Source organism: Dermacentor silvarum, chromosome 6, assembly GCF_013339745.2.
Source record: "Dermacentor silvarum isolate Dsil-2018 chromosome 6, BIME_Dsil_1.4, whole genome shotgun sequence".
NCBI lineage: Eukaryota > Metazoa > Arthropoda > Arachnida > Ixodida > Ixodidae > Dermacentor > Dermacentor silvarum.
In genome coordinates, this window is record NC_051159.1 from 34,636,696 (window position 1) to 34,661,969 (window position 25,274).

Genomic DNA, 25,274 nt, shown 5'->3' on the forward strand with positions numbered 1-25,274 from the left:
ATGGTCTCGTTACGATTTCTTTTCCACTACACAGCACAGTTTGTGCAGTCTTTAAAATGTAGTGGGAAGTCACAGCAGAAGTGGCACACTCTGCCACACGACCATCATTATTACCAGCCTATTCTATGTTCATTGCAAGAAAAAGGCATCTTGCAGCAATCTCCAGTACCCTGTATTGTGGAAGTTGGGTACGTCCTGTTCCTGCAAATTTCCTAATCTCATCATGCCACCTAATTACCAGCAATCTTCGACTGAATTTTCCATCCCTCTGCACCTGCCCCTTCCAGGCACGAGAGCACATTAACTGAATGAGAGCTTTGAACTGTTCGTTTTTGTCCTACTATCCACCAGCCTCCTCGTTAGCTGCTGCGATCCTCAGAGAATGGATTCTTCTTCAGTTGTGACATTTGCTTACCAAGGAACTGGTGTGGGTTCATATGTAGCTCTGTGCTACCTTCTCTGACTGACTGAATAAACTTTATTAAAACCAACAAGAGGTGATGGCTGGGGGCCTAGGCCTCCCACGTGGGGACGTCGAGCTGTTGCCTCTTCGCCGCCTCGCAGGCTTGCTGGGTCACCCAGAGTTGGTCGTCGAGGTTGGAGCTACGCAGGGCAGCGTGCCATCTCGACGAGAGGGTCGTGGGGTTAGTGTCGGGGTATTGTTGTGTACAGTCCCAAAGCATGTGTGTAAGTGTGGCTGGCTGTGTCTTGCAGATATGGCACGTGGGATTGGGGTAAATGTCTGGGATACCTTCTCTCGGATAAATCTTTTTGTTCTTGAATGACTAAAAAATCGCACCTCTTTAATTCACAGTTGTTTTGTTTGTTACGATGAGAAAGACAATATCAGAAATTCCTTTTGGTAAAACATTTGCTTCAAGAACACAGTGGGGTGACATATGGTGAAACCAAATCTGAAGTAAGGACAGCAATTTTATGTATAAACTTGTAAGCATTCGCTTATTAACGAAGTTAACAAGCATGGTGTCATGCGCACACAAGCAAACATGAACACATCTCACTTGACGACCGCGCACTCGCTGTCAAAACACTGGAGTAAGAGAGCGTGGCAACAGCAGCGCGCAAATTAACCTTTGTGCTGCCTCTCGCTTCAATGTGAACTAAGCGGCTTGAACACAGCACACACGAAGCTATCAGCTCTTGGCGCACTTTGTCTCCATCGCAGATCGCTTTCAAGATCAATGCATGCTCCAAGGTCTGGGAGATAATCCTGGCGGATAAACGGCACCCTATCGCGGCTTACATTACGCCTCCGGGTAATACCTGTAGAGGCGTGGTCAGAGGCAAAGAGTCTGCAGAGCTGTGCCATATGCCGCCGTCGCTGAAGTAGACCCCCCCCCCCTCCCTTCTTCCCTCTACTACTGCCAGTGCCTTGTGCGTGACGGAAAACAGCGCGCTTTTGGAACAAAGACCGCACGGTAGGGTCCAATCTTCACAGTAACTGATACACCCCCCTTCCATCAATGTGAAGATTTACTCAGAACTGACGGAAAGGCAAAGGTCAATGAAGGGGGCAGTGATGTGAGCCTGCAGATTAAGAAATAATTTTGAGGACAAGAGAAGCAATAGAGACATTCAATTTTTTGCAGCTGCACTCTTCATCATTCCCAGGTTTCACTGCGGTGCATGCTGTGAACCTGGATTTCATACAGTCCCAGCTGTAGTTGCACATTCCATCAGATGAAGGGTGCAGACGAGAATTCCCAGTTTCTTTTACTATGTACCTCTGAAATTCATGTTAAATAAAAGTTTTTTTTTTTTTTTTGTGAATGTGCTTAGCCTGCTCTAATACAAGCAGTACGACGCACAATTTTTAAAATGAAATAGCCTGTATAACGAAGGATTTTGGCAGTCCAAAGTGCTCTGTTATGAAGGCATTCGACTGTATTTGCTCGCATTCTACCATCTGCTAGACAGGTTAACTCAAGCTGGATAAACTTTTCTTTAACTGCGAAGCTTTACTGCTGTGAAACTCATATGGGTTTCTTTTACGGCTTCTTCGCACTACATTTAGATAGCGGATGCCCAACTGTGCCTCTCACAAAACACACTAACCATGCAAAAATATATGCGCCACTATGGCATCCTTTGGCATCCTGTGACGTTGCAAATAGACAAGGAACTGCTTCTTCTCCCACTGCCTAGATTGATTAAGGGAAGGAAGCATGCGTGGCGCGCATTTCACTCACGAGGCAGGGGTGCTCCCACCATCCTGCAACGCCCACTTCCTGAACACACCTTAGGACAGTCACACCACCAGTCACTCCCCTACTGCCAGGAAGACTAAACGCTTTCCCACGTGCCACAAGAGAAGCCTCTGAAACTCAAAAATTTATTCTATAACAGCTCTCCAACAAGATAAGAGCATCGGACGTAGCTGCATGAAACATATTCCTCTAGCATGGTCTGAAACCTGACGGTACTGCCCACTGTTATATTGACACTAAAGAGAAACACTAAATAAGTTTACACTGATCAAGCTATTCTTTGAAAACTCTATTTTCATTAATCTCACGGTATATATATATATATACAGTTTGTTATCAGAACAAAAAATTAAAGTTGAAGTTTGAATTCTTGAATTTCACGCCGGAACCACACCACTGTTACATTAATGTGATGTCACGGATTTCAAAGTACTTTTTCATATTTAGATCGTAGCAGCTCAGCAAATGTTTTTCAAAATTTGCTAATATCAGTTCTAGCTATTTTTCAATACAATGCAGTCAATCTTTCCCAATAAAAAATTAACAAGGCCTGAGCAGAGGCCATCAAAAGCTATGACGTCAAGGCAAGCTGGTGTGGGAACATAAAGGCAGCGTTGCCATTCGTCTTTTGTTTTTGAGCATTTTCTGGCCTACCAAGCATCTTCTCGCGGTAGGAGTGCCTTTCTTGGTATTGTGGAAAGGTGATTTATAAACACAACTAAAATAATTTTTTTCTTTAGTGCCCTTTTAAAGGGAACGCCAAATTAGTCTATAAACCCTTTAGCTGTTTACAAACCTAGGCCCTGAACGACTTCTGGTTTTAAACGCGAATATAGCCCACCAAATTCAGCGAGCAAGAAAAAAGTAATAAAATTTTTTTTAAAAAGGAGGGGGGGACAAGGGCAAGTAGCAGGAGTGTGTTAAAACAGAAGCACGCAGGTTTTCTACACCTTTCCCTTGTACAGATAATCCCAATTTCACAAGTCAAGTTTGCTGTTAGTTACATGAAAAATTTTAAGTATTACTCTTGAGGTATTATGTGCCTTTCTTTTATCTGAAAACGTAAAACGAGACTTTCCATACATCGAAACAACTTCAAAACATGCTTTTTGTTCCGGCGTAGTAGACTGATAAGGCATGCAACCAGAAGTTTCTTGAGGCCACAGACTCGCTGCTCTTTTCACATACGTGAGACCGTCCAAAGGCATGATGCAAGCAGGAACAAGGACACATGAAGACCAAAAACCAACACCACAACTTCACAGCCAGAACAAGCTGTCCACGTGGTGAGCTTGGTCGAGCGGTAGCGTTCTACCTCTGCATGCTGCAATGAACTGTTTTATCTTCATGCATGTTTATCCCCGCATGTTAAAACGAGCCGCTTGGGCGAAGCAATTGCGGGCATGCCCCATCAAGGCTCCATTCGTCTGTACTAGCACCACCCTCTTCCTCTACAAGCACACAAGACAGCCGCGCTACGTACCTTTAAGCTTGACGCTCAGCACGCCGCTGTTGTTCTGCCAGAGGACGTAGCAGAGGTTGCCCTTCTCGTTCTCCCCGGGCCGGCACTCCTCAGAGCCATTGCAGCCCGGAAGGGGCAGGCCATCAGCACCTGGCGAGCCCTGGCACAGCGTCTCGTTGTAGTACTCGCACCGCATCAGGCTGGGTGGCGGCCGGCCGGGGCTTACGGCTGCACCAAAAAAGCACGCATCTCCTTCAGTTGGTGCCCAAATTTAAATAACTCTATTTCAAAGCACTGGACACTGCACTCAAAGCAGGTGAAGGTGGTTAGAACAAGCTCTGTGCATTTTCTATTGAGTTTTTACAGTTATAGAGTAATTGAATATTATTTGTGCATCGAATCGTCACGCTACATTGCTTCATAAAAAAAGAACTAAATCACCAACTCAAAGTGCGCGCACAAGTTAATTTTTGGCTGCTAGCCTTACGAGAAGGAAATTTACTCCTCCACCACTGCTCACGGAACGTGGCACATACATCCTGTCAAACGCGATAGAGCCTTCAGCAAAGTGTTTACCGGAGAGCGATAACAGTGTACTCTAAAGTGAACTGGAGCCACGTTACTAATTGGAATGTTCAATGTACCCTAACCTCAACATCCACGGGTTTTTCCTTGCCACCATTGAGCAGAAGTGGAAAAAAAACAAGTCGCGCACGCAAATGTGTACACTCCGAATGAAGGGGATACATCTCACACAGTGGCTAGGACAACGAACATGTCAGTACAAAATCAGTGCGAAGGCCACAGTGGGCAATCACGTGCCATCCGAATCAAATTATGGTGTTTAATGTCCCAAGGTAACAGAGGGGTTACGAGGGACGATGCCACAGTGGGGGACGCCGGAGGAATTTCGACCACCTGGGGTTATTTAACGCGCACCTAAATCCAAGTACACAAGCGTTTACATTTTGCCGCCATCGAAACGCAGCCACTAAGGTGAGGAATCTAACTCGCAACCCTATGCTGAGCAGCGCAATGCCACGATTTCTTTTGCTCTATTCCATTCCATTCTTATCCTCCACCACTTACAACGAGCCGATCCTTGCGATTAATACAGGAGCACAGCTTGGACCACTGACAAAGTGCAAAAAGGAAAAGAATTGGAATAGAATCAATACGGCATTGTGGCCTTAATTGTGCTTTTCAATTCAAAGTGGAATTTTGTCTTTGCAAGTCGAGATTGATTTTTTTTTTTTTCCTCAACATTATTGCACGTTCAGGATTGGGCCAAAGGAAAGTTATGACGATGCATGCGAGCGTTTTAGAAATATGTTAAATAGGGGCATGTAAATAGTGAAAGCTTCGAACGAAATCAAACAAATATTTGGAAAAAATAATTGCCCTTCAAGTACTAAACCAAATAAGGAAAATTTTTTGATGTTTTTGAAGTTAACTGTAATGGAATTTTACTTTGGCTAAATCGGTTAAAATGAGTAGTGTACATTATTGGCGAAGCTGCGGGGCTGGCGATTTTCGAATTTTCTTATCAACAGCCTTTAAATAGCACCTAAACAGACAATGCATGCATCTGGTGGCTAGTGGATGTCATGCAATTTCCAGACCAAGCCCTTCAAGATATGCAGCGTGCAGCGGGAGCCGCCTAATCTCAGAGGCGATGCCAAGGAGCCACAGTGGTTGTCAATGTAATAGGTTGTGCGTCATTTCAGGCAAGTGGTAATGGTGGCATTTTTCTTTTTAGTTTTGGTATCAAGAACATCCATTCTTACTTGCTTTTCATGACGCATCTGCGAATAGTTCAAATGTAAAATTTTGCATTGAGGCTGCTTTACATCTACCCTATTTGAAACTACGCTTTTCATGCAGTTCGAAAACTTCACTGCAGTTTGCCTCTAAGCGGTCAGAAATAAAGGCCTCAAGAAACTGCTTAATAGTGATCGCTGAATCAAGGTTAGAAAACTTGTAAATTATGCGAGAGAGATGTGATCCCAATTGGCACGATTGTAACAATGACAAGAAATGAATGCTGAGCGTAACATTTGAGAGATAGAAAAATGGAAGTATGGATTAGAGAGTGAATATGGATGGATAGATGGATGGATGATAGCTGATGCTAAAGAGAAATAATTGAAAACCTGTGAGAGGACTTCATTCTAGTTTACTTGAGTACATCGACAATGACAATGATGATTGCTTGGGTAGTACATGTCAAATAGGAATGAACTACATAATACAACCTATGGTGTTACTAATGTAAACATGGGTGCTCCACTGAGGAAGCAAGATTGTGCATAACTCAAGATGCAGACAGACAAGAGACTAAAGTGTTCTTATATAACTGCATGAGTGTTTCCTTTGTGAAGCAACTATGTGTCCTGCAACAGGAATATCTACGCACTTTTGGTTGTGTTGGGCAACCAACAAAGACTTGATGGAAGCAGGCTTTAAATATTAATGGTAAGCTTGCATTATCAGCAACAGGTGTGATACCTGAAAATACCTAGCATCAAATTATTTTATCACTTATGACTCAGAAGCATTCTATTCAAATTCAGGTGCCAAGCCGCAACGTAAAACAAGAAAGGTGCAGTAGTTGCCTGGCTAACATGCTAATAATACAGATAGAGGTTCTGCGAACAGTCAGAGCCTACGACAGAACTGGAACCACAACGAAGATGAAACTGCCTTTATGTTTCTAACAATGCAACAGAAGACTTAAAGAGAAGAATGTGCATACAAGCTGTCAGGCTTTATAAAGAAATAAAGCTGCATGGCTTGTTCATTGTTATTCAGTATAAAAAAAGTGTAAGTTGAGGCATTAGCTCGTCCCAACTGGGGTAAGTCGGGACTTGGAACACTTACTCAAAAGCCAGGAGTGTCCTGCTAAATTCGGGACGGTTGGCAACTCTATTGGTGCCTCGTATATCAGAGCTTTCCCAAATTAAGAACTGGGGCCTTATTTTGTAATGATCCCCCCCCCCTCCCCCCCATTTCATTCTCCCTTTTTTGCAGGGCCATATTTGTGAACTATTCATTTCATCTTTTTTTTTTTTTATCACCTATCGCACAGACTTGTCGAAAGTGAAAATAGGCGCAGCATCCAAGCCAATGGAGGGGTGGGGGGTGGGGGTGAAGTGGTGGGGGGTGGGGGTGAAGGATAATTACAATATACAGCCCCTGAACAATATGCGACCACATAAGGCAGATGCTGACTTAAGTACGTTTGAACCGAGCCATTAAACCACTGTAGCCAAAGAGTATTGCTGTAACAAAACAGAGCTACCAGTACAAGCATATTCACTATCTAGGCTAACCATAGCAAGATTTGTCCTCAATGCATAAACCTCCAAGACCAAACAGGCAGAAATTACATGAAGCCAACCAGTTTCCATCATTGTGATACAGTTGGCACACAAAGAGCATTTGTCACTTTCAGACAGCCACTGCCATACAAATGTGCAATGAAATGAGTAAAGCAACAAAGAAAACATTGCAGCTTGACACTTCCTGCATGTAATCGATGATGCCACTCCATAATGTTGCTTGCGTTTTCATTTGAACTTGGATACCAATGTTTCTTGACTAACCTAGTTGTAGTCATGCGCTTAAAGACATTCGAAGTGGCAGGCAATGTTATGCACACAGCATGTACGAATTGCAGTGACAAGACACTAGCAACAATCCAGGAACACCTAATGAAGTAGGGCACAAAACACCTTAGAGGTGTCAGGGTGATGATGGTGAACAAAAATAAATGTTACATCTTGAGACATGAAGCTAAATAATTTGTTCTAGCTGTGTCAACATGTTCCAGCTGCATTTCAGTGCATAATGCTCTGGCGTCTTTTATTTCAAGCAGCAAAGAGTTAAGCGAGTGCAGGCATTGGTAACGCACACATTGTGCATTGTAATGACAAAAAACTAGTTGCACGAGTAGTACCAGTTCCACGACTGTACATGCAATATATAAACAATATCCAACTACAAGCAACAATGTAAACTCACGGACGCAAAGAAAAGACCCCAGGATAATTTTTTACTGCTTTTCTGAGTCCTTTATGTTGACATATGTCAGTTTATCAGATTACTGAAGCCTGAATGACATAGACTTTAGCGCTACAATTGATTTGCAACAAGTAAGACTGATAACACAGTTGGGTCAGATGTGGCAATCAGATGAGCAACCAGATGAGCTAAAGTTAACATGTGCCAAGCCATTGTTGTCACACTTGATTAACGTCGTCAAAACATATTTTCTATAGTTGCCATTCAGTCTGGCAATCTCTAAAAGAATAATAATAAGCTTGACACCTTGCACTTAAACTGCATTGGACTATTTGAATAGAGTATGCACCATTAAGAGGCAGAAAGACGGTAACATGAATTAAGAGAGCAAATGTGGACAGCCGATATTTTAGTTGCGTTTAAGGGGGAGAGGTGAAGATTGGGAAGCCTTGCAATGCAAAGAGATGATAACCAGTGGTTTAATTGATTAATAGAATGGGTGCCAAGAGGATGGAAATGTAGTTGAATGTGGACGAGAGTTCAGTGGTGTGACCAGGTTAGGAAATTTACAAATATGTGAGGGAGCATACTGACGCAGGACGGTAATAATTGGAAATAATTGGAAGAGGCTTTTGTCCTGCAGCGTACAAGCCCCTTCAGGTGCCATACCGTGCATCAAAAGCAAAAGAGTTGGAAGGCATACGGCTGGGTCTTTGCTCTTGGTGTAAAGTAGTGGGTTCATGTAGTTGGTTCAGTTCTGTTTTTCACGATGGTTTTACATCAGGCACATTTATTTAAGTGGTTGGATAATGTGCTTTCCAAGCATGCTAGACATTAAATAATTCTTGTTCTCATATCTGACATTTCTGTATAGAGAGTCCTCAGATGGAGTCCATATTCTGTGAACCTGACAAAACTCACTGAAGAATTGAAAATCCTTACCTCATTCTGCAGCTAAATGCTTTTCACGACTCACTCAAGAAATGTGGTGAAAGTAAATTCTCAATGGGCAAAATTATTGGCGCATGAAGGACTGTAAAACTGTCCTGTTGAATCCCAAGATAATGAGTGGGGTAGCTGAAGTGAATTTACAGAGCAGACAAGCCACAGCATCTCAGTGGCTATGACATGTTTCCACTGGGCACAATGTTGCACGTTTCAAGCGCTTGTGCACTTATTGCATAACATGCACGTGGTTTAAACTAATCATGAGCCGTCTACAGAAGCTTCAGCTTAGAGTGTGGCTTGGCAAACTGAATGCCCCCCCCCCCATTGATTGTTAAATTCATGCGAAAGAGAAATATTAAGCCAAACTGTAAGGTTTCTGCAATACCAAACCGGCCACTCTTGCCAAGGGAGGAGGATTAGTAAGAAGGACAAACTGCTGGCGACGGCACCCTAGAGTAACCGTACCAAAGTTCACCATGACGTCCCGAGTTTTGACTGTGCCCACGCGGGTCTCGTTAAATTGCTGAGCGGCAAAAAAATAAATAAATAAAAGTAATACAAAATAAAATAACATTAATGAAGTAATTAAAAATAAGAAGAATGACTACATCGCATCCTGGTAAACAGAAAAGTCAACATAGCCAGTTTGGAGAAGTTTGGCTGCGTCAAAATGGGTCATTGTACATTGAAGTGATGACGTCACACTAACGTACCGGCGCTGAGATTTCGGCGCGAAATACAAGAGGGAAGTGCGACGTTGTTTTGTAAAACCTTTTTTCCCGCCAAACCAATAACAATAAGAATTTCGAAAAAAAAAAAAAAACACACCTTACCATACTAAAGGTTTGGTATTCTTATCCCTTCAAAAGCTCACGAGATCCTTATGTCTGTCTTGGTGCACATCTAAGTGCAGGAAGCGAAACATTGGCTCAGAAAAAAGCGCGACAAATGTGGAGAGAGAGAAAGGCAATTCGCACCCGCATTTCGTCAGAAATACATAAAATGTCCGAAAAATCATGCTTAGGTAGCGGAATTTTCGCAGCCTTGTGGTGTAGTACCTTTTCGGGTGTTTCAATTAATATCTGGAGTTCTGACCAATGTTCTAGCTCACAGAAAAACAACGCCAAACAGTGTCTGCAAGCTTCTGACAACGCTACTGCATATGTTTTTAAGGAAGAGAGAGAGAGAGAGAGAGAAAAAAAAAGAAAACCTCTGCTCGGCACAGGAAATCAAAAAATGAGAAACAATGCCGTGCAGATGGTTTCTGGTTTCAATCGCCAGAAAATCGCCAGGAAATGTTCCCAAGCGGAAGCCGGTTAGTTGACGGTCTCTCTCGACGAGCGAGTAAAATCTATTACACACGTGCTTCCGCCGATTCGGCTTCCACGGGAAAGCAAAAGTCAGAATGCGACAAAAACAATTGAAGCGATCGTTTTTTTTTTTTTTTTTTTAATAGTAGAAAATAACCGACCCGTAACAACAGCAAGGATGCTCCTGGCGGTTTTCGCTAACGTCGCGTTCAAGGGGAGAACTTTGCGGACAAAACTTCCAAATTTCGCCACTGCGCAGTCGCGCCTATCTTGGGACGTTAACGGAGGGGACACAAAACGTAGACATCAACACACACCGATCGCATATCTGCGTTGAAGATAAAAAGAGCGTATGCAAATTCAAGGCTACTGTGCTGGCACGTGCCGCAGTAAAAAGCGAGAGCGCGGGGCCCACCGAGCCGTCAACAAACCCAGCAAACCAATTAACGAGTATCCCAGCAAACTCGTCATGCGCAGCGTGGAAACGGGATGATCGAGCAAATGCGGCAACTCCACACCACAATGTCTGAAGGCGGAAGCAGAGGCGAAGCCTGGGACATTAGATTTGTTTTTCGGCACGAATGCGACAGTAGGGACGCTCGACTCGGGGTTGTGCTACGGATAAACGGGCTCGCGATATGCTTGCTCCCAAATGTGACCGCCGTTACAACGTCGTGGACATAACGGCAATACAGGCTCTTTTCCTGGTTACGTGGTGTATCATTCACAGCGGGCTCTCACAGTCGTTCCGCTAGCCCAGTTTCTCAAAAGGGCGCTCGCTGCCTGGAGGAGAAAAGAAAAGCACACGTGACCCTTCCAGCCTTGATATGTATATACGCGAAGAAATGGGACGATTAATCCCGCGCGATCGCTGGCGACAGGGCACACACGGGAAGACAATATCCAAAATTTGACGACACGGGGTCTTCCTGGGGAAGTAACAGTCCTCTGGAACACGATTAAACGCACGCACAAAAACAGCCAGCCTGTTCAACGTATCGTGCAAGCGAGCGGAGCGATAAGGCGACCTTCACTAACCGCGATGTCGTGTGGACATTTTACAGCTTACGCACCACGTAAAAGACGCGCGGATCGAACAAAACACCGCGAACAGGCCAACATACAGGCGTCGAAAGGTGCGAAACAAGTTAAAGGGTTAGGAAAATAGCGAATGCGACCTTACCCACGGCGATACCGAAGCAGGACGTCACAAGTAAACAAACAGTCCAGTGATGGTTAATCCTGAGTGTTTCGCACGGCACACGTCGACTTCTGCGCTCCATCTTCATTCGATTCAGCCACGTTGACCAGCACACATCCAGAACCAGAGTCTGCACTCGGTCGTCGACACGAAGACGGGAATGGAAACAGCCGGACAGCCAAAATATCGCTCTCACGAGCGAGTCCTCACTTCGGCTTCAAACGTCGTCTCATTATAGCTACCGAAAGCCCATTTCTCCGCACAGACTACGTCGATTCACAATCTGCAGACACTCCTCGGCGAGACACAAACCTTGTCAACTTCATGACATATCACTTCGAACATCGAGACACTTCCTTTAGTTCACTTGGGCTAACACTGTCGCACGCAGTAACAAAATACACAGTCCCAATATGGCGGACCTTTTTGCGCCTCCGGAACAAGTACCCGGATGAACGGCCTTCTTTTTTAGTTTTTTTATCTGAACGACACATCGTGTTTTGCTCCGTACGTCCGTACGGAATGGTTAAGGAGTACACTAAACGCAGTGAGATGTCGCGTGCGCTTGTCCCTCAGCGAGCGATATATATTTTTTTCTGATACGCGGAAAATAACAAAACCTGCAACAACTTGACGTTTCCGGTGTGCGATGTTTATTTTAGCAGCACGCTCCGTGGGGGGTAACAGACAGACCGGCAGGCCGGCCCCCCCTCCCCGCCCCAACCTCTAACTTGAACGATTTTCTCCGGCGTAAATCTGTCATTGCTGTTTGCTACAAATGCCATTGCAAGTGCCGATTACGATTCTGGATCATAAAATGCTGAAGGTGTTGAAGAAAGCCGAGTAAATGCCGCCACACACTCGCGTGTGCCTAGTTCTTTAGATAAAGACAATCACGTTCGCCCAGTCGAGTTCGTTTGCTTCAGTAGCTCGGTTGTTGATGCAGTTATACAATAAGCTATCAAATTTCTGATAGATAGAGCGCTTTGCAAGTCTGCCGTCCTGCTCGATTACGACCCACCGCCTTTGTTTTATTTTTTAACAGGCTTCGAATCTCTCCCACTCTACTCTCTCATCTCTTTCTCTCCACTTGCCAGCGCCTTCACTAGTTTACGCTGTTCCCGTTGCTGCTTGCACCCAAAGGTCGTCGCATATGACACTAAAGTCCTCTCAAAAAGAACTTCGTTAAATCTTTAATTGCGTTTATACAACACCGAAAGAGGATTTTGTTAGCTAGTTATCACTTATTTTCAGTTTAAAATTAGAAAGGGGGAGTGACAGCGCTTTATCGACTCTACGCGAGTCGGTGATTCCCAGAATCGCGGGTCAAAAAGAAACTCGTAAAGAAAGAAACTGGCGGCCTCCTATTGGTGCGTTCTGACATCATTCCTTCAACGCTCGCCATTGGCTGAGCAACATGATGTCAGGTCTAAGAATACGCAGGCGCGCATAAAAGCGAACAACGTGCGCCAAGCGCGTCATTTTGCCGCTCGTTGGTGCTGTTCGCGCGTCAGTCAGCGGTCTGCCGTGCCGCAACAAGTGCGCCAAAGTAAGCCGGGCTTTGATCGTGGTGTAATATAGGTGCTGTGATTGCGAGTTGTTTTTGTTTACTGTTGCGCAATTTGGAGTCAATTGACAGTTGGCGCTTGCGGTTTTTTATTTTATTTTCGCAGGTGACGATTTCTCGCGCTTGGCGCCCAACCCCTTCGGCACAAACCTCCCGGCTCGCAACGGATTCGGAAGGGTTACAGTTCACTCTAACTGGTAAGTGGAAGAAATGCATACTGAATGCGTGCTTCACCTCCTTCATCGCTTCCAACGTGTAGAACGCGCACCCCAACTTATATGCCCAACACATATGCTGAATTAGTCTTCCTTGTTTTCTTTTATTCCCGAATTTGTATATGTTCTCAGCCTGAAACTTATGCGACCTCTTTACAACGTTCACTTGTTCGATTTTTTCGCAGGCGAACCAAACCCTACAATGCTCAGTGCGTGGTCCGTGACTGGGATGGCGAAGAACCACCATTGCATCAGTGTAGTCTACAGGGATACGACCCAGGCAGACTACGACGTTTCGGGCGAAACCTTCAGCCACTCATCACCAAGGCATGCCAGCGCAAGCAGCAATCATCTTGACACAGGTGAGCACGACTCTACTTGGCTAACATATGCCAATGTACGCAGACATCAACAGGAGTCGAGAGCTATCTAGGGTGAACTAAAACATTTGAAACAGCTGTTTCAGCTGCCCTGATATAATTTAACTTCCTACTGTTACCAACATTTGAGGAATTCGTAACATATTGAGATATTGTCTGCTTTGGCCAATGTGTACATCTGTAATTTTTTGGCAGCCGTGTGCAGTGTAGCAAAAATTAATGCTCCTGATTTATCACGCATTTTTATGGACTGCTTTTATCAGCTCCAGAACTGTAGGAACTGCAAGTTTTTTATACGAAGTAGTAAGTCAAAGCCCCTGTCTGAATAATTCCTTGCTGTAAGCTGCCCTGCAAAAGCCACACCCTTGTTCTTATTTTGTTTAATTGGTTGAGCAGGACACCGCAACATGATCATGACACAGAATATGTGCCTTTGTCCTGTTACTAGCACCGATACAAAGTGAACCGTAATACTTGTAAAAACAAGCTGGCTAGCCTCAAGTTGATTAACTTGTGATACAGCCAGCACAAGAGCTGTGTGACTCATGAGTGTGCTACTTTTGTTCTTCTGATGCAGGTGATTCCTCATTTTTCTTCGATGACCTAACAAAGCCACATGTGGGCAGCAGCAACCTCAAGGAGTCTGCTCTGCCATCCTATGTGCCAATGGATGACGTGTTTCTTTTCGATCTTCCTCACTTGGAATCCTTGCCGACAGACCTGCCTTCCCCAACCCGGATGTACAACGGTCTGCCGCAGGAGAAGGTGCTCACACCACTTGACAAGCCTACCGCTGAGACGGCCCTGCCAGGTCAAGCGTATTCCCCGGCCACAATGGATATGTGGGAACAGAACGAGACCTTCCAGGACCTGTCTGAACTGATACAGGAGGTGGGTGTCAGTCACTGCTAGCCTCGAGAACATGTTCACCTTTAATCTTATCGGACAAGCTTGAGTGCTCGGGTCGCATTTTCCAGTTTAATGCAAGAGACTCACTTTAATGCACGAAACATGTGAGCTGGGAAATGGGGCTACCGTATTTGACTGCTCTGCTGGGCAGTCGTCTGCTGTCAGCGAGTAGAGGTGGAGTCAAAGTGCATGAATCCTCTTCAGGCAGATTCTGCGATGGGCGCAATCTACACACTTGTTTGTAACATTCTCACGGACGCTTCTCACAAACAACCTTTCTTTTTGCCCGTGCAGGGAAAGTCAACAACTGTTCTGCCGCCTGTATCAAGCCAGTCATGCTACACCCTACCATCGCACTCGAGTCACCGTGTTCCAAGCAGTAGCAGCAGTGGCGCCCTCTCTGCACCTTCTTCCAGCAGCTGTAACAGCAGTCCCAGTCCAGCTAGCCAGACAACCTGGCAGCTGCAGCCGCCGCCTCCTGGGCCACCGCCTGCGTCAACTGCTACCACCACTACTGTGTCCGTAAAGCGACCCATCAGCCCTATCGCTGAGGCGGGCCCTTCTCACGCGAGCGGGCGCTGCTCCCCCAAGCTGCAGAAGCTTGAGGAGCTGCCACAACCCCGGTATTCAGAAATGCGGGTCAAGAACAACATGGCTTCTCGGCGCTCGCGGATGACTCGCAAGGAGAAGGAGGTGGAGATGGAGAAGCGGGCAGCTGAGCTCGAGCAGGAGAATGAAATCTTGAGGATCAAGGTCAAGAATCTGGAGGAGCTGACAGACAGGCTCAAGAAGCACCTTATCAACTCCATAGTCAAGAAATGAGTGCTGGACACTCGCTTGTTCATCTTTCCCCATATCGTGCTTGTCCACGTGGTCTGGACGAGTTTGTTGTGTTCTTTGCGTCCTCTCATCAGCAGCAGATTTTTTTTCTTTTTTTTGTCGGCTGCCGTGTTCTTAAACTCGTGTCATCCCGTCCGTCATTTTCATCACTAATTTCTCTTAAAATATCTGAGAATTGGGTGAAGTATTGGCGATAGGACTATACTTCAGCTAAGGCCAATGGGGCGTGTTAGAAGAGTAAGGCATCATGTGTTAATCAATTTTAGTACCAGCATCATGTCTTGACATGCAAATTTGAGACTGACAGCTAAAATACATCCTGTAGTGCCAAAAATCTGACTCTCTTCACACGTCTTTTATGTTACTGAACTGCCATGCGAGTGTTGGCTCAAAACGTTTGAATGCAATGAACCACCTGTTGGCATTGTCCAGGACAAAAGCTGCCAATTGTGCGTACTGCTTTCCAGATCCTTACTTACTACCCCCCTCAGTATTTAAAGACTCTTGAAGTGCAGCTCTCTGCATTCTTCGTCTATTACATGTGAAAACAGTTTGTACATATATCATTGCCAAAGTTTGAATCTGTGTGCGTGTGTCTGTGTGTAGTACGGACTGCTGGGCAGCTGTATGTGACTTCAAGTGCCTTGATTTCACCACTGGAGTGCAATTTTACAGATGTGTTCTGAGGCACATTCTATTTGTACATAACTGTACAATAAAAAATAAGCTATGGAAACGTTGCCATACCTTTGGTCCAGGGACTTTTGAAGTGGACTGGTCCGCATGCAATTAGGTGCAGTTACCGACCATCCTTAACAGTCCTTGTAGTGTAAATAAAACACACAAAGAACACAAGACTGGACACCATGGGTGCTGCATGATGTCTGGTCGTGTGTTTGTGTCTGTTTTATTTCCATTTCAATGGTTTTGCCAAATATCAACCAACTAGCCCAAGAACAAGTTATAGTGTTCGTAACGCACTTGTAACCGGCACACGTGTAATAGAAAGTGGCCCAATTGTGTGCGTTGGAAACATCCAGTGACATTCCTCTTCGCTTCTCAATGCTTCAGGAATTTACCTGGCGAATATACATGAGCCAAGGATAGTGGCATAGCTGGGAAAGGGAGGTGAGGGCACACCGGACACGCAACCACCAGTCTGTTGTAATTTGCGTGTACCAGAGATACTTAGCATAAAATGGCGTATGAAGACACCCGCTCCTTTCGCTTAGGAATTATACTTTTTGGTGAGTTTAACAGCACGCTTGGCGAAGCACCGGCTATATGAGACGTCCCGTCAGCCCAAGTCTGTAAACCACGGTTCGAGTGCCAGACAAATGGGAGCATGAATCGCTTGCAAAACGGGGGGCGACCGTGCGTTGCTGCGTAACAACCGATCCCGCGTCCCTCGTCGTCGCTTTTCACAACTCGCGTGCGCGAAATGACGCCACGTCCGGCGTCGACAGAAAAAAAAGGGGGCGGCGGCGCTTGCCGCGTGGCACATAACCGCGGCGCTGTAGTGCAGCCGTTCCGAAACGCCGTATGCTCTGTTGGGCGTCAGTTAATTATATCATTTTCCCAATTAATTAAAAGCGATTACAAAACAAAGAGGCAGGCTTCCAAATTTGCATGATATACCAATTGTGCGATCGTATTATGGCCACCATCTTTCAAGACAGTCGACGTATGTGTGCGACAATTTTATCGTAACTGCTAGGCACGAGGTGTTTTTTTAAGCGCTGCCGGATGACGTCATAATCCAGCCTGCAGTATCGGCATAACTCGTCACGCGATGTCACGTGAATTGTTGCGCATTGCGATAAATCGAAGCGGTTCTTACCAGAGAATAGCCAAAGGGAGTCACTGTCCGCGTACACTTAGAGCTGCTGACACAGAATAAGAGAATATGCTTCTTTACGCGTCTAACCATGGCGTTAGGGCAAACTCTTCTTTTTTACCGGGTCCGTAACGCGATGTACGAGTTGCTAATATAAGAACTGACTCGCAAAATGGGCAGAAATAATCGGGCGACGATTGTCGAAGTCCCATGATAGCTGCGCGCGCCAGACTTGTTGAGGTGGCCTGATGTGGAGACACTTATCCGATAATGCTACGAGGCGTGTGGGCGCTATGACGTTGCACATGCCTCCAGGATGTCAGCCCACCTTACAATCCACGTTAAAACCCTTGCGAGGGCGCACATCGTGCCATGGTTGCAGGATAGGCCCACCAAGTCAATACACTGTAATTTTTTATACCCTGTCTACTGGACGGCCAGACAGCCGTCCAAGTAAAGTGTGTGTGGGATGGGGGGTAGGGGGGGGGGGGCGGTAAAGACCTTTGGAAGCTTCGCTTAAAATTACGTTCTATGTCATTCCCACTGTGTTCGGATCTCCGGAGGACGCGAAACCACGTGCTGCCCACTAGACGGCTACCTGCCGCGACCTCTGGGCTCCTACGGGGGCACTAAAAGCGTGTCCCGACGAAAGACTGCGGAGGGCCAAGGGAGGGCGCATATGCGCGAGGGGCGGTGCTCTGCAACGCCCTCAAAAAAGCTGCACTCGCACGTGCCGTGCTCTTACTCTTTCTTTTTTTCGTCAGGCACGGAACAACAGGAAACTGGTTCAAGGCTGCGCATCGCCACGCAAGCAAACGTAGCACATATGTGCCCCGGTGCTTGCATTATAGTGCGAACGTCAGCCGCAAATGTCGCATATCGAAGGCGGTTTCTTCGCTTCGTATAACGTTACGCGCACACACCTCTTTCACCGCACCTTGTTCCTTGCACAAGGTGGCCGCGACTTGCGCTGCTGGGCATGTTATCTGCACCCGCCGCGCATTCACGTCTGCAGTGCTGTTGTCTGACTCTGCGTGGAGCCGAATTAGTGCAACGTTAGAGAGAAGAGCGTACGCCGAGGCCGTTAACCGCAGAAGAACGGTTCTTCGTTGATTGTTGTCCGTATACGCCCACTATACAGAGAAATCCTTCTGTGGGATTCGGCTGATGCTTGGCTGATTGTGCACGGTTTTCGTAAGTGAGCCTGCGGGATTTTGGGTGAGATCACCCAAGGGAGCGCAAGTTTATAGGATAGTAAACGAAAAAAAGAAAAAAGCGGGGTATTCATTCTTTAGGGAACGACAGGCGACTTTAATGCCATTCGCAATCTATATCTTATGGTAAGTGCGTAATTGTTGGTAAGTTTTATTCAATGATTAGGATAAAAGGCGGCACATATATACACAACGACACGTGCCCAGGGACCCAAGTTGGTCCAACGGTTGCTTTTGAACCCGGTTGCCTGAACAATACAGCCCGATGCTCTACTCATTAGACCGTGGACTACAGAGTGACCCAAGTTGATGTGGAATATGTTAGGGGCGGACAGACGCATATATATACAGTATGTATACACAGAGATATACTGCTAATTGGGTGCAGTTGCCAAAGAATGATAATAGCTTTAAAAAATAAAAAAAGGTATTCGGAACACGACGTTTGTAGCTACAGTACAGTTAGGGATGGAAACGATTGAATGATGATGTTTACGTCACAGGGCAACAAGAGGCTATGAAGGGCACCGCAGGAAGTCCGGATTACATCTGACCACTGCGGTTTCTTGAACGTGCACCCAAAGCATAGCACACGATCATTTTTGCATTCCGCCCCCCTTGACATGCAGGCGGGAGTCTTCCATCCGGGCGGGCGTTGTCTTCCACGCCGGTTTAAAGTATATGCAGACTGTGTGTACTGCACATTGGGGTTGTTGCACGCAGTGCCATGGTTGCAGCCATTCAACATTCAACATTCACTAAACAACATTCACTAAACATCGACTTAGACAACGTTCACTCATGGTGTGAATCGAACGCATTACGTATCAATCCATCGAAGACTAATTTTATGGTGTTTCATTCCCCACAGTTATTGCCGAACATCTCTTCATTAGCGGTAACACTTGATGGATACTTCATTCATACATCTGCTTCCACAAAATTTCTTGGTGTAACATTAGATAAACATTTGAAATTCAGTGAGCATGCTCAGTCCTTAACTCAAAAAGTGTCTTTCGGTATTCATGTGATTATCAAAACACGGCCTTACTTTTCAACCGAAATCCTTCTTTCCTTATATTACGCATTTATTCACAGCCATCTGTCGTACTGCCTATCATCTTGGGGAAATACGTATTGGTCGCATATAGGTCATCTTGAACGCTTACAAAAGCAAGCTTTAAGACTTATCACTTTCGACCCATTTTTATCACCATCAGCCCCCATTTTTCGCAGTCTGAATATTTTGCCTCTGCGTAAACTTGTTAGCCACAAAATTCTTATAATCATGTTTCGTGTTTTAAATCATGAATTATACATTTCTAGCTTTTCTGATGTCCTTCTTGTAAATACTAACAACACAAGGTTTTCAACTAACCGTAATCTACTTTTACCTAAAATACGTACAAACTATGGTCGAATGACGACAAGATTTTCATGTGTAACTCTGTGGAACAAGCTACCTTTTGACTTGAAATCATGCACAATGCACTCATTTTGTAAACGTCTCAAAATTGAGTTGTTAAACGATTTGTGACTTTATTGTTTTCTTTTGATTTCTTTGTTTGAAACAAATTGTCATTATTACTTATATTGCCCTACTCTTTTTTCTCGCACACTTTTTTCTATATTTTGCTGCAATTTCGCCACTGTTTGCTGACCAATGAATTAATCCTCTGTTTAATTTTTGTTAGGAGGTCCCCCTGACAGTTCTTACTTTGGGACCTCTGATTGTTCAATCACAATGCAAAACGAATGTATATAACAAATGTATACATTTTGAATAAACTTCAAACTACAAAAAAAGTACGTGTTTACATTTAGGAGGCGGCGACTGAGCCCCAGATACGGTGGAGTCTAGCAATTAGTGTGGGTATAGGGTGCTGTAATTGTAATTTATTATTGCGGTAGCAATTATATGGACACTTCAACCGGAGTTCTGCCGTCGCCGTCGCCGTGAGGTTCCGTATAGATAAAATCTTCGCCGCGCGCCGTATGCCCCAGCGGAAGCCTGCGGGGACGCGCGCTATCACGGAGAGCGAACGCACTCAATCTCCCACGCGCAAGCAAGGAAGCGGAAAGCCAGCGCCGGAGGGAGCGGGGGGGGGGGGGGGGGGCACTTCTCTGCCAACAACCGCGCTCGTCCGCACAGTCTCTTATCTCTCCCACGTGCAAGCAAGGAAGCGGGAAGCCAGCGCCGGAGGGAGTGGGGGAGGCGCATTTCTACTCTGCCAACAACCGCGCTCGCCGCACCGTCTCTTATCTCCACACGGCTCTGACCTTTATGCACTGTGCATTCGCCGCTCAGTTTCTGTTGAAGCGATAGACCGCACGTACCTTCGCCCGCTGCAGCGTCTCGGCTTGCTGCCAGCGTTTTGACAGTCGTTGTCTGCAGTTATTCAGTGTGATCTATTCATGTTTGTTTGTGCGCGCTCACACCACGCTTGTTCATTCAGTTAGTAATAGTCGGGCCACATTTTCCACCGCACGCTACACATGTAATGCTGCCCGGATCGGCAGTGCAGCGCTACAGGTGTGTCCCTTCGCACGCGCTGCCCACGGGAAACGCTTCTCATCAACACCACCGTTTCACACGCGCCTTCTCGTGGTCATCGAGTCTCTCTTCATGTCGGTCTACTTACGCCGCAGCACACCTGCTTACTTAATCAGCTCATGTTTACTACAATTCATATTGCTACCAAAGCCGCTCACCTTACATCGTATGACATTGCTGTGTTGCTATCGCATTCATTGCTTCGCCCTTAGGGCGAAACTGTGACATTTTTTTGCACAAGACGGTGGCGTGCTAGCCAAAGCAGAGAGTTAAGACGAACCCTCGCGCATGAGCGCCTACAAGCCTGCCGCCACGAACAGAAAAAATTAAAAAAAATGAATAGATAATAACACAACTATATGGGATGAGAGGGAAGTATAAGGTGTAATGCAAAGAAAGAAAGGATGGAGCGAGAAAGGAGAGAAATGAGATCAGATAGATATGACGGTGATGGTTTGTGCTTGCCTATATAGTAAGTGTGCCCTGTCAGCGTTTGTAATGTTTTGCATATTTTTGCAAAGACTCTATCGACTGGCCTTTTGATATTGGTTCAATATGAGGTGCGCTGGTTGTGATAGCGTCTGAGAGTTAGATCGGGGATATTCGGTGCCCGGAGAAGCGTTTCTCGGGCGAGCTGGTAGGCACGTTCATTTTAGGGTATAGTGGTCCCGCCTGTCCGTCCAGATACCCAGATGATTTCTATATTATCCGAGGCATTTGTGCAGTGTTTTGTGTACGTTTGTTGGTATAACGGAGCCCGCTTGCAGTGTTAGCATCCTGTGAGATAGAGGGCACATCAAAGGTGAAAGAGATGGACCATTAATATTTATGAGGACCAAAATAGCTCCATTGAGCGCTGAATTAGGCGCCAGATTTAGCTCGGGGCTTCCTATATTGATACATGGGAAAGGAGAAATCGTTTTTCTCGGCAACCACTGCACCAAGTATGATGAGGTTTGTTGCATTTAAAAGAAATAGTAAAACTTTGGTGACTATTGGCAGCGAATTTTTGATTTAAAACGAAAATTTTTTAATAAAACTTGTCGAAAATCGCGAATCGTCAGAAAACGGAAATATCAAGTTTACAACACTGTAAGTCTGCAATGAAAAATGATATCACAATTCTGCAAATTGCGTCTAATAGTACATCTAAAGCGGATAAAATTGATGTATTATACATGGCTCTCAAATAGACCACTAGCTAATATGTGAGTAGGACTTTCGCAAAGCCCTTGTAAACAATGTAGGAAATTCACGGAAGATATATATTGATATATGGAATGTGTCCGTTTTGGATGCTCTCTAACGCACGCAGTTTACAGAACAACGGTATTTTTTCTTAGTGCAGAGCTAGAAATCTGCAAACTCCGTACTTCCATTTTTTTTTTAAGCTTAACAATTTTTGACAGTTGTTTTTAAAAAGTCGGGGTCATAAATCAAAATTCCGCTTCGAGCAGTCACTAGAATTTAACTTTCTCTCCCGAATGCAACACATTTCATCAAAATCGGCCCACTGGTTATATCTCAGAAAAGCGTTTCCGCGCTTTACATGTATTTGAAAAGGCGCCATCGGAGTTGGGCCCGAGCTAAAGCTTCCTCTATATGTGTGCTATAGTGCCGGGCTCCTCGCGAAGCGCTTGCTCGCCACTCTTTGACTGCCACACATTCGTGAGCTGCCATAAGGAGCCGCTCTCGCTTCGCGGCTACGTTCCCGAGGCGCCCCACGTCTTACCGCGAAGTCTGGAAAAACCCAGCCGGCTCGGTGTTGTCAACAGCCCGGCAAACGTGCGCTGCAGTCATTCGACGCCGCTTCGTGCAAACTATATGCTGGGCCCATATCAGCTGCGCGAAATGCATTCGTACAAGCACATTACGCTACGCAAATTGACGGTACGCGATAGCATGGCGAAAAGCAAGTTATCGTGACATGTGAATTGCGCGCACCTCAGCGCCCACCTTTCGATTTTTCACGTGTATGTACATATTCGTTCTTTTTTTTTTTCGATTAATCTTGGTTCTGAGTTCAGCGAAGTGTCGGCTTCTGTTCTTTGTCTGTGTGTTGGAGCGCTGGTTTTTATAATGAAGTGTACAGTGTCTTGAGGAAATGAATTACAGTACCTCTTATATCGTTTAGCCAGTCCAGCATTAAAGGGCTGACGTTTAGTTTTTTTTTACATGTTTTCGTTCTTCCTCAGACTTTCTAAAAGACCATTCTTCATCCATGGGTTCTGCGGATATTTATATTTTTTCCCACGTTTTACAGTGCGTGTGTTAGTCGAGAGGGCCAACAAGAATAAGGAGCAACATTTATTCAGTGCTGCTTCGGGATCAGACATGGTATTAATTGGTGACCAATCAGTTTTACTGATGGCTTCAACAAAGGCATCTGTACTAAATACAGAAGTATAGTAGCTAGTATCGTCCTCACGTATTTCCTCGTTAAATGTAAGAAAAAATGTCACAGTTTCGCCCTAAGGGCGAAGCAATGAATGCGATAGCAACACAGCAATGTCATACGAAGTAAGGTGAGCGGCTTTGGTAGCAATATGAATTGTAGTAAACATGAGCTGATTAAGTAAGCAGGTGTGCTGCGGCGTAAGTAGACCGACATGAAGAGAGACTCGATGACCACGAGAAGGCGCGTGTGAGACGGTGGTGTTGATGAGAAGCGCTGCCCGTGAGCAGCGCGTGCGAAGGGACACACCTGTAGCGCTGCACTGCCGATCCGGACAGCATTGCATGTGTAGCGTGCGTTGGAAAATGTGGCCCGACTATTACTAACTGTGGTGTGAGCGCGCACAAACAAACATGAATAGATCACACTGAATGACTGCAGACAACGACTGTCAAAACGCTGGCAGCAAGCGCATATACGCCGCAGCGGGCGAAGGTACGTGCGGTCTATCGCTTCAACGGAAACTGAGCGGCGAATGCACAGCACACGAAATTCGTATAAGCCATCTGGTGTGATGAAAGCAGTTTAGGCTTATCGTCTGCAGCCATAGGACTTGATAACCAGAGCGTAGACGAGAGAGGAAAAGAACTCTGCGCCTTGTAAGCAGGGCGCGACGGCAATGGCACGAGTTGTTTAGGCGAGTACGCAAAAGCGGATCGAGCCATCCTTCCCCAACTGGCGATGCCCATGGACTGTCCCCACCACGCTGCATTTCACCTACTTGCTCATCGGCGTCGTTCTGTCCCGCTTCCTTGCTTGCGCGTGGGAGATTCGTACGAGCTGTGCGTGGGTCGTCACGTGGATTGGACGGCGGCGGCACAGGCGTGCAACTCCGGCAATACCACACGAATAGCAGATGGGCCGATTGTCCGCGTGATTTACTCGATGCACCCGCACGCTAGGCATCCGCTCGGGCGTGGTCGTGCGACGGCGTCGGCGTAAGTCAACGGGGTGGTGAGTTGAGGCGCCCGCAGAGGAAGAACTTCGGACACTTGTTCTTCTATAACCGTAGGGTCGGACTAAGGGACGAACTTGACTCCGGCGAGCTGGCGAGCAACTTCTTCCCGGACGAACTTGATCTGCGAGAGGAGGGTGGAATCGAGGTCAAGCCGGACAACGATTCCTGATGGGGATTACGGGTGAGGAGGCGTTGACGGCGTAGCTCGTCATAGCTTTGGCATAGAATGACTTGGGCAACAGTAGAGGGGCTCTTTGAAATGAGCATCTGAAACGCGTCCTCTTCGATGCCCTTCATATTTGTTTGATTTTATTTCAGGCATGGATGCATCGACGCGTTTGCAGAGATCGATGACATCTTCAATGTCTGGTAAAGGTCTCACCGCTGTTGAGCGCGCGACTGCAGACGCTGTTCGGCACGAAAACCGAGCAGGACACCTTGAACTTCGTCTTGAACATCCAGCTTGAGACTTCGCTTTCGTGGTTTCGAAACCACAAGTGGGCAATTCCGGTGAGGTAAAATGGGACGGTGGTCAATCTACCCAGTACTCACGCGTTCGTATGATGGCCAGTCATTCGTGGTCATCACTGCCGCTAAAGATGGGAGGGTCCCGCTGACGGAGTGTGCCGGGGCATACGGAGGACTGGGGAGCAGCTGGTGTAAGCTCGTGGCGCTTGCGGAGGTCATAGTAGCAGGGAGATCCGGCTGCGCAATTCCAGGATGACAGAAGACCCAGCAAACCTCCACCAAATATGACAAAGAAGTCTGGCACAGCTGTGGACGACACGAAGGACGCTGACAGGAAGACACAAGCGTAGGCTTAGCCAGGCGCACCAGGAACAGCGTCGAGCCCGAGCCCCACTTCAGTAGCGCTGGCAATTCGGCTGCGGAGCTCTGCACGGCGTACTTCTTCTTCCTTACAGTATGTATGTATGTATGTATGTATGTATGTATGTATGTATGTATGTATGTATGTATGTATGTATGTATGTATGTATGTATGTATGTATGTATGTATGTATGTATGTATGTATGTATGTATGTATGTATGTATGTATGTATTGTGTATGTACGATTTAAAATGGCAACGGTCCTATTTTTGCCTGCAGTCGGGCATTTATTACTGTAAAAATAACAAAAGACAATATGCTGGCAGTTTGACATGCCACTTTT

At 46.0% G+C, this 25,274-nt stretch overlaps 3 protein-coding genes across 7 annotated transcripts in view; 1 reads left to right on the forward strand and 2 right to left on the reverse strand.

Annotated features, from left to right (window-relative positions):
• LOC119455415 (activin receptor type-2B) overlaps nucleotides 1-11,579 on the reverse strand; it is a 34,615-nt gene extending 23,036 nt beyond the window's left edge. For both annotated transcript variants that reach the window (XM_037716822.2, XM_037716821.2), the window contains exons 1-2: nucleotides 11,155-11,579; nucleotides 3,712-3,918 (exon numbers count right to left, since the gene is read on the reverse strand). In XM_037716822.2, coding sequence (XP_037572750.1) covers nucleotides 3,712-3,918; nucleotides 11,155-11,260 — 313 coding nt within the window. In that variant the 5' untranslated portion in view covers nucleotides 11,261-11,579. The remainder of the gene's footprint in view (nucleotides 1-3,711; nucleotides 3,919-11,154) is intronic.
• LOC119455414 (activin receptor type-2B) overlaps nucleotides 1-25,274 on the reverse strand; it is a 123,831-nt gene that overhangs the window by 35,630 nt on the left and 62,927 nt on the right. The gene's annotated exons all lie outside the window — the stretch shown is intronic.
• LOC119455417 (putative protein TPRXL) lies at nucleotides 12,578-15,810 on the forward strand. 2 transcript variants are annotated; one of them, XM_037716824.2, is made up of 5 exons: nucleotides 12,578-12,721; nucleotides 12,846-12,936; nucleotides 13,140-13,316; nucleotides 14,053-14,225; nucleotides 14,538-15,810. In XM_037716824.2, the coding sequence occupies exons 3-5, from the start codon at nucleotides 13,157-13,159 to the stop codon at nucleotides 15,063-15,065; spliced, it is 861 nt and encodes a 286-aa protein (XP_037572752.1). In that variant the 5' UTR covers nucleotides 12,578-12,721; nucleotides 12,846-12,936; nucleotides 13,140-13,156; the 3' UTR covers nucleotides 15,066-15,810. The 2 variants fall into 2 exon arrangements, with proteins under 2 accessions (XP_037572752.1, XP_037572751.1); XM_037716823.2 differs by having other exon boundaries at nucleotides 12,579-12,721; nucleotides 13,912-14,225.

What these genes read in the sequence shown, in the direction of transcription:
- LOC119455417 (XM_037716823.2), top strand. Translation starts at nt 13,157, where the DNA reads ATGCTCAGTGCGTGGTCCGTGACTGGGATGGCGAAGAACCACCATTGC. An exon ending in CAGCAATCATCTTGACACAG is followed by an intron (nt 13,317 to 13,911) that starts GTGAGCACGACT and finishes CTTCTGATGCAG; the next exon opens with GTGATTCCTCATTTTTCTTC. An exon ending in TGTCTGAACTGATACAGGAG is followed by an intron (nt 14,226 to 14,537) that starts GTGGGTGTCAGT and finishes TTGCCCGTGCAG; the next exon opens with GGAAAGTCAACAACTGTTCT.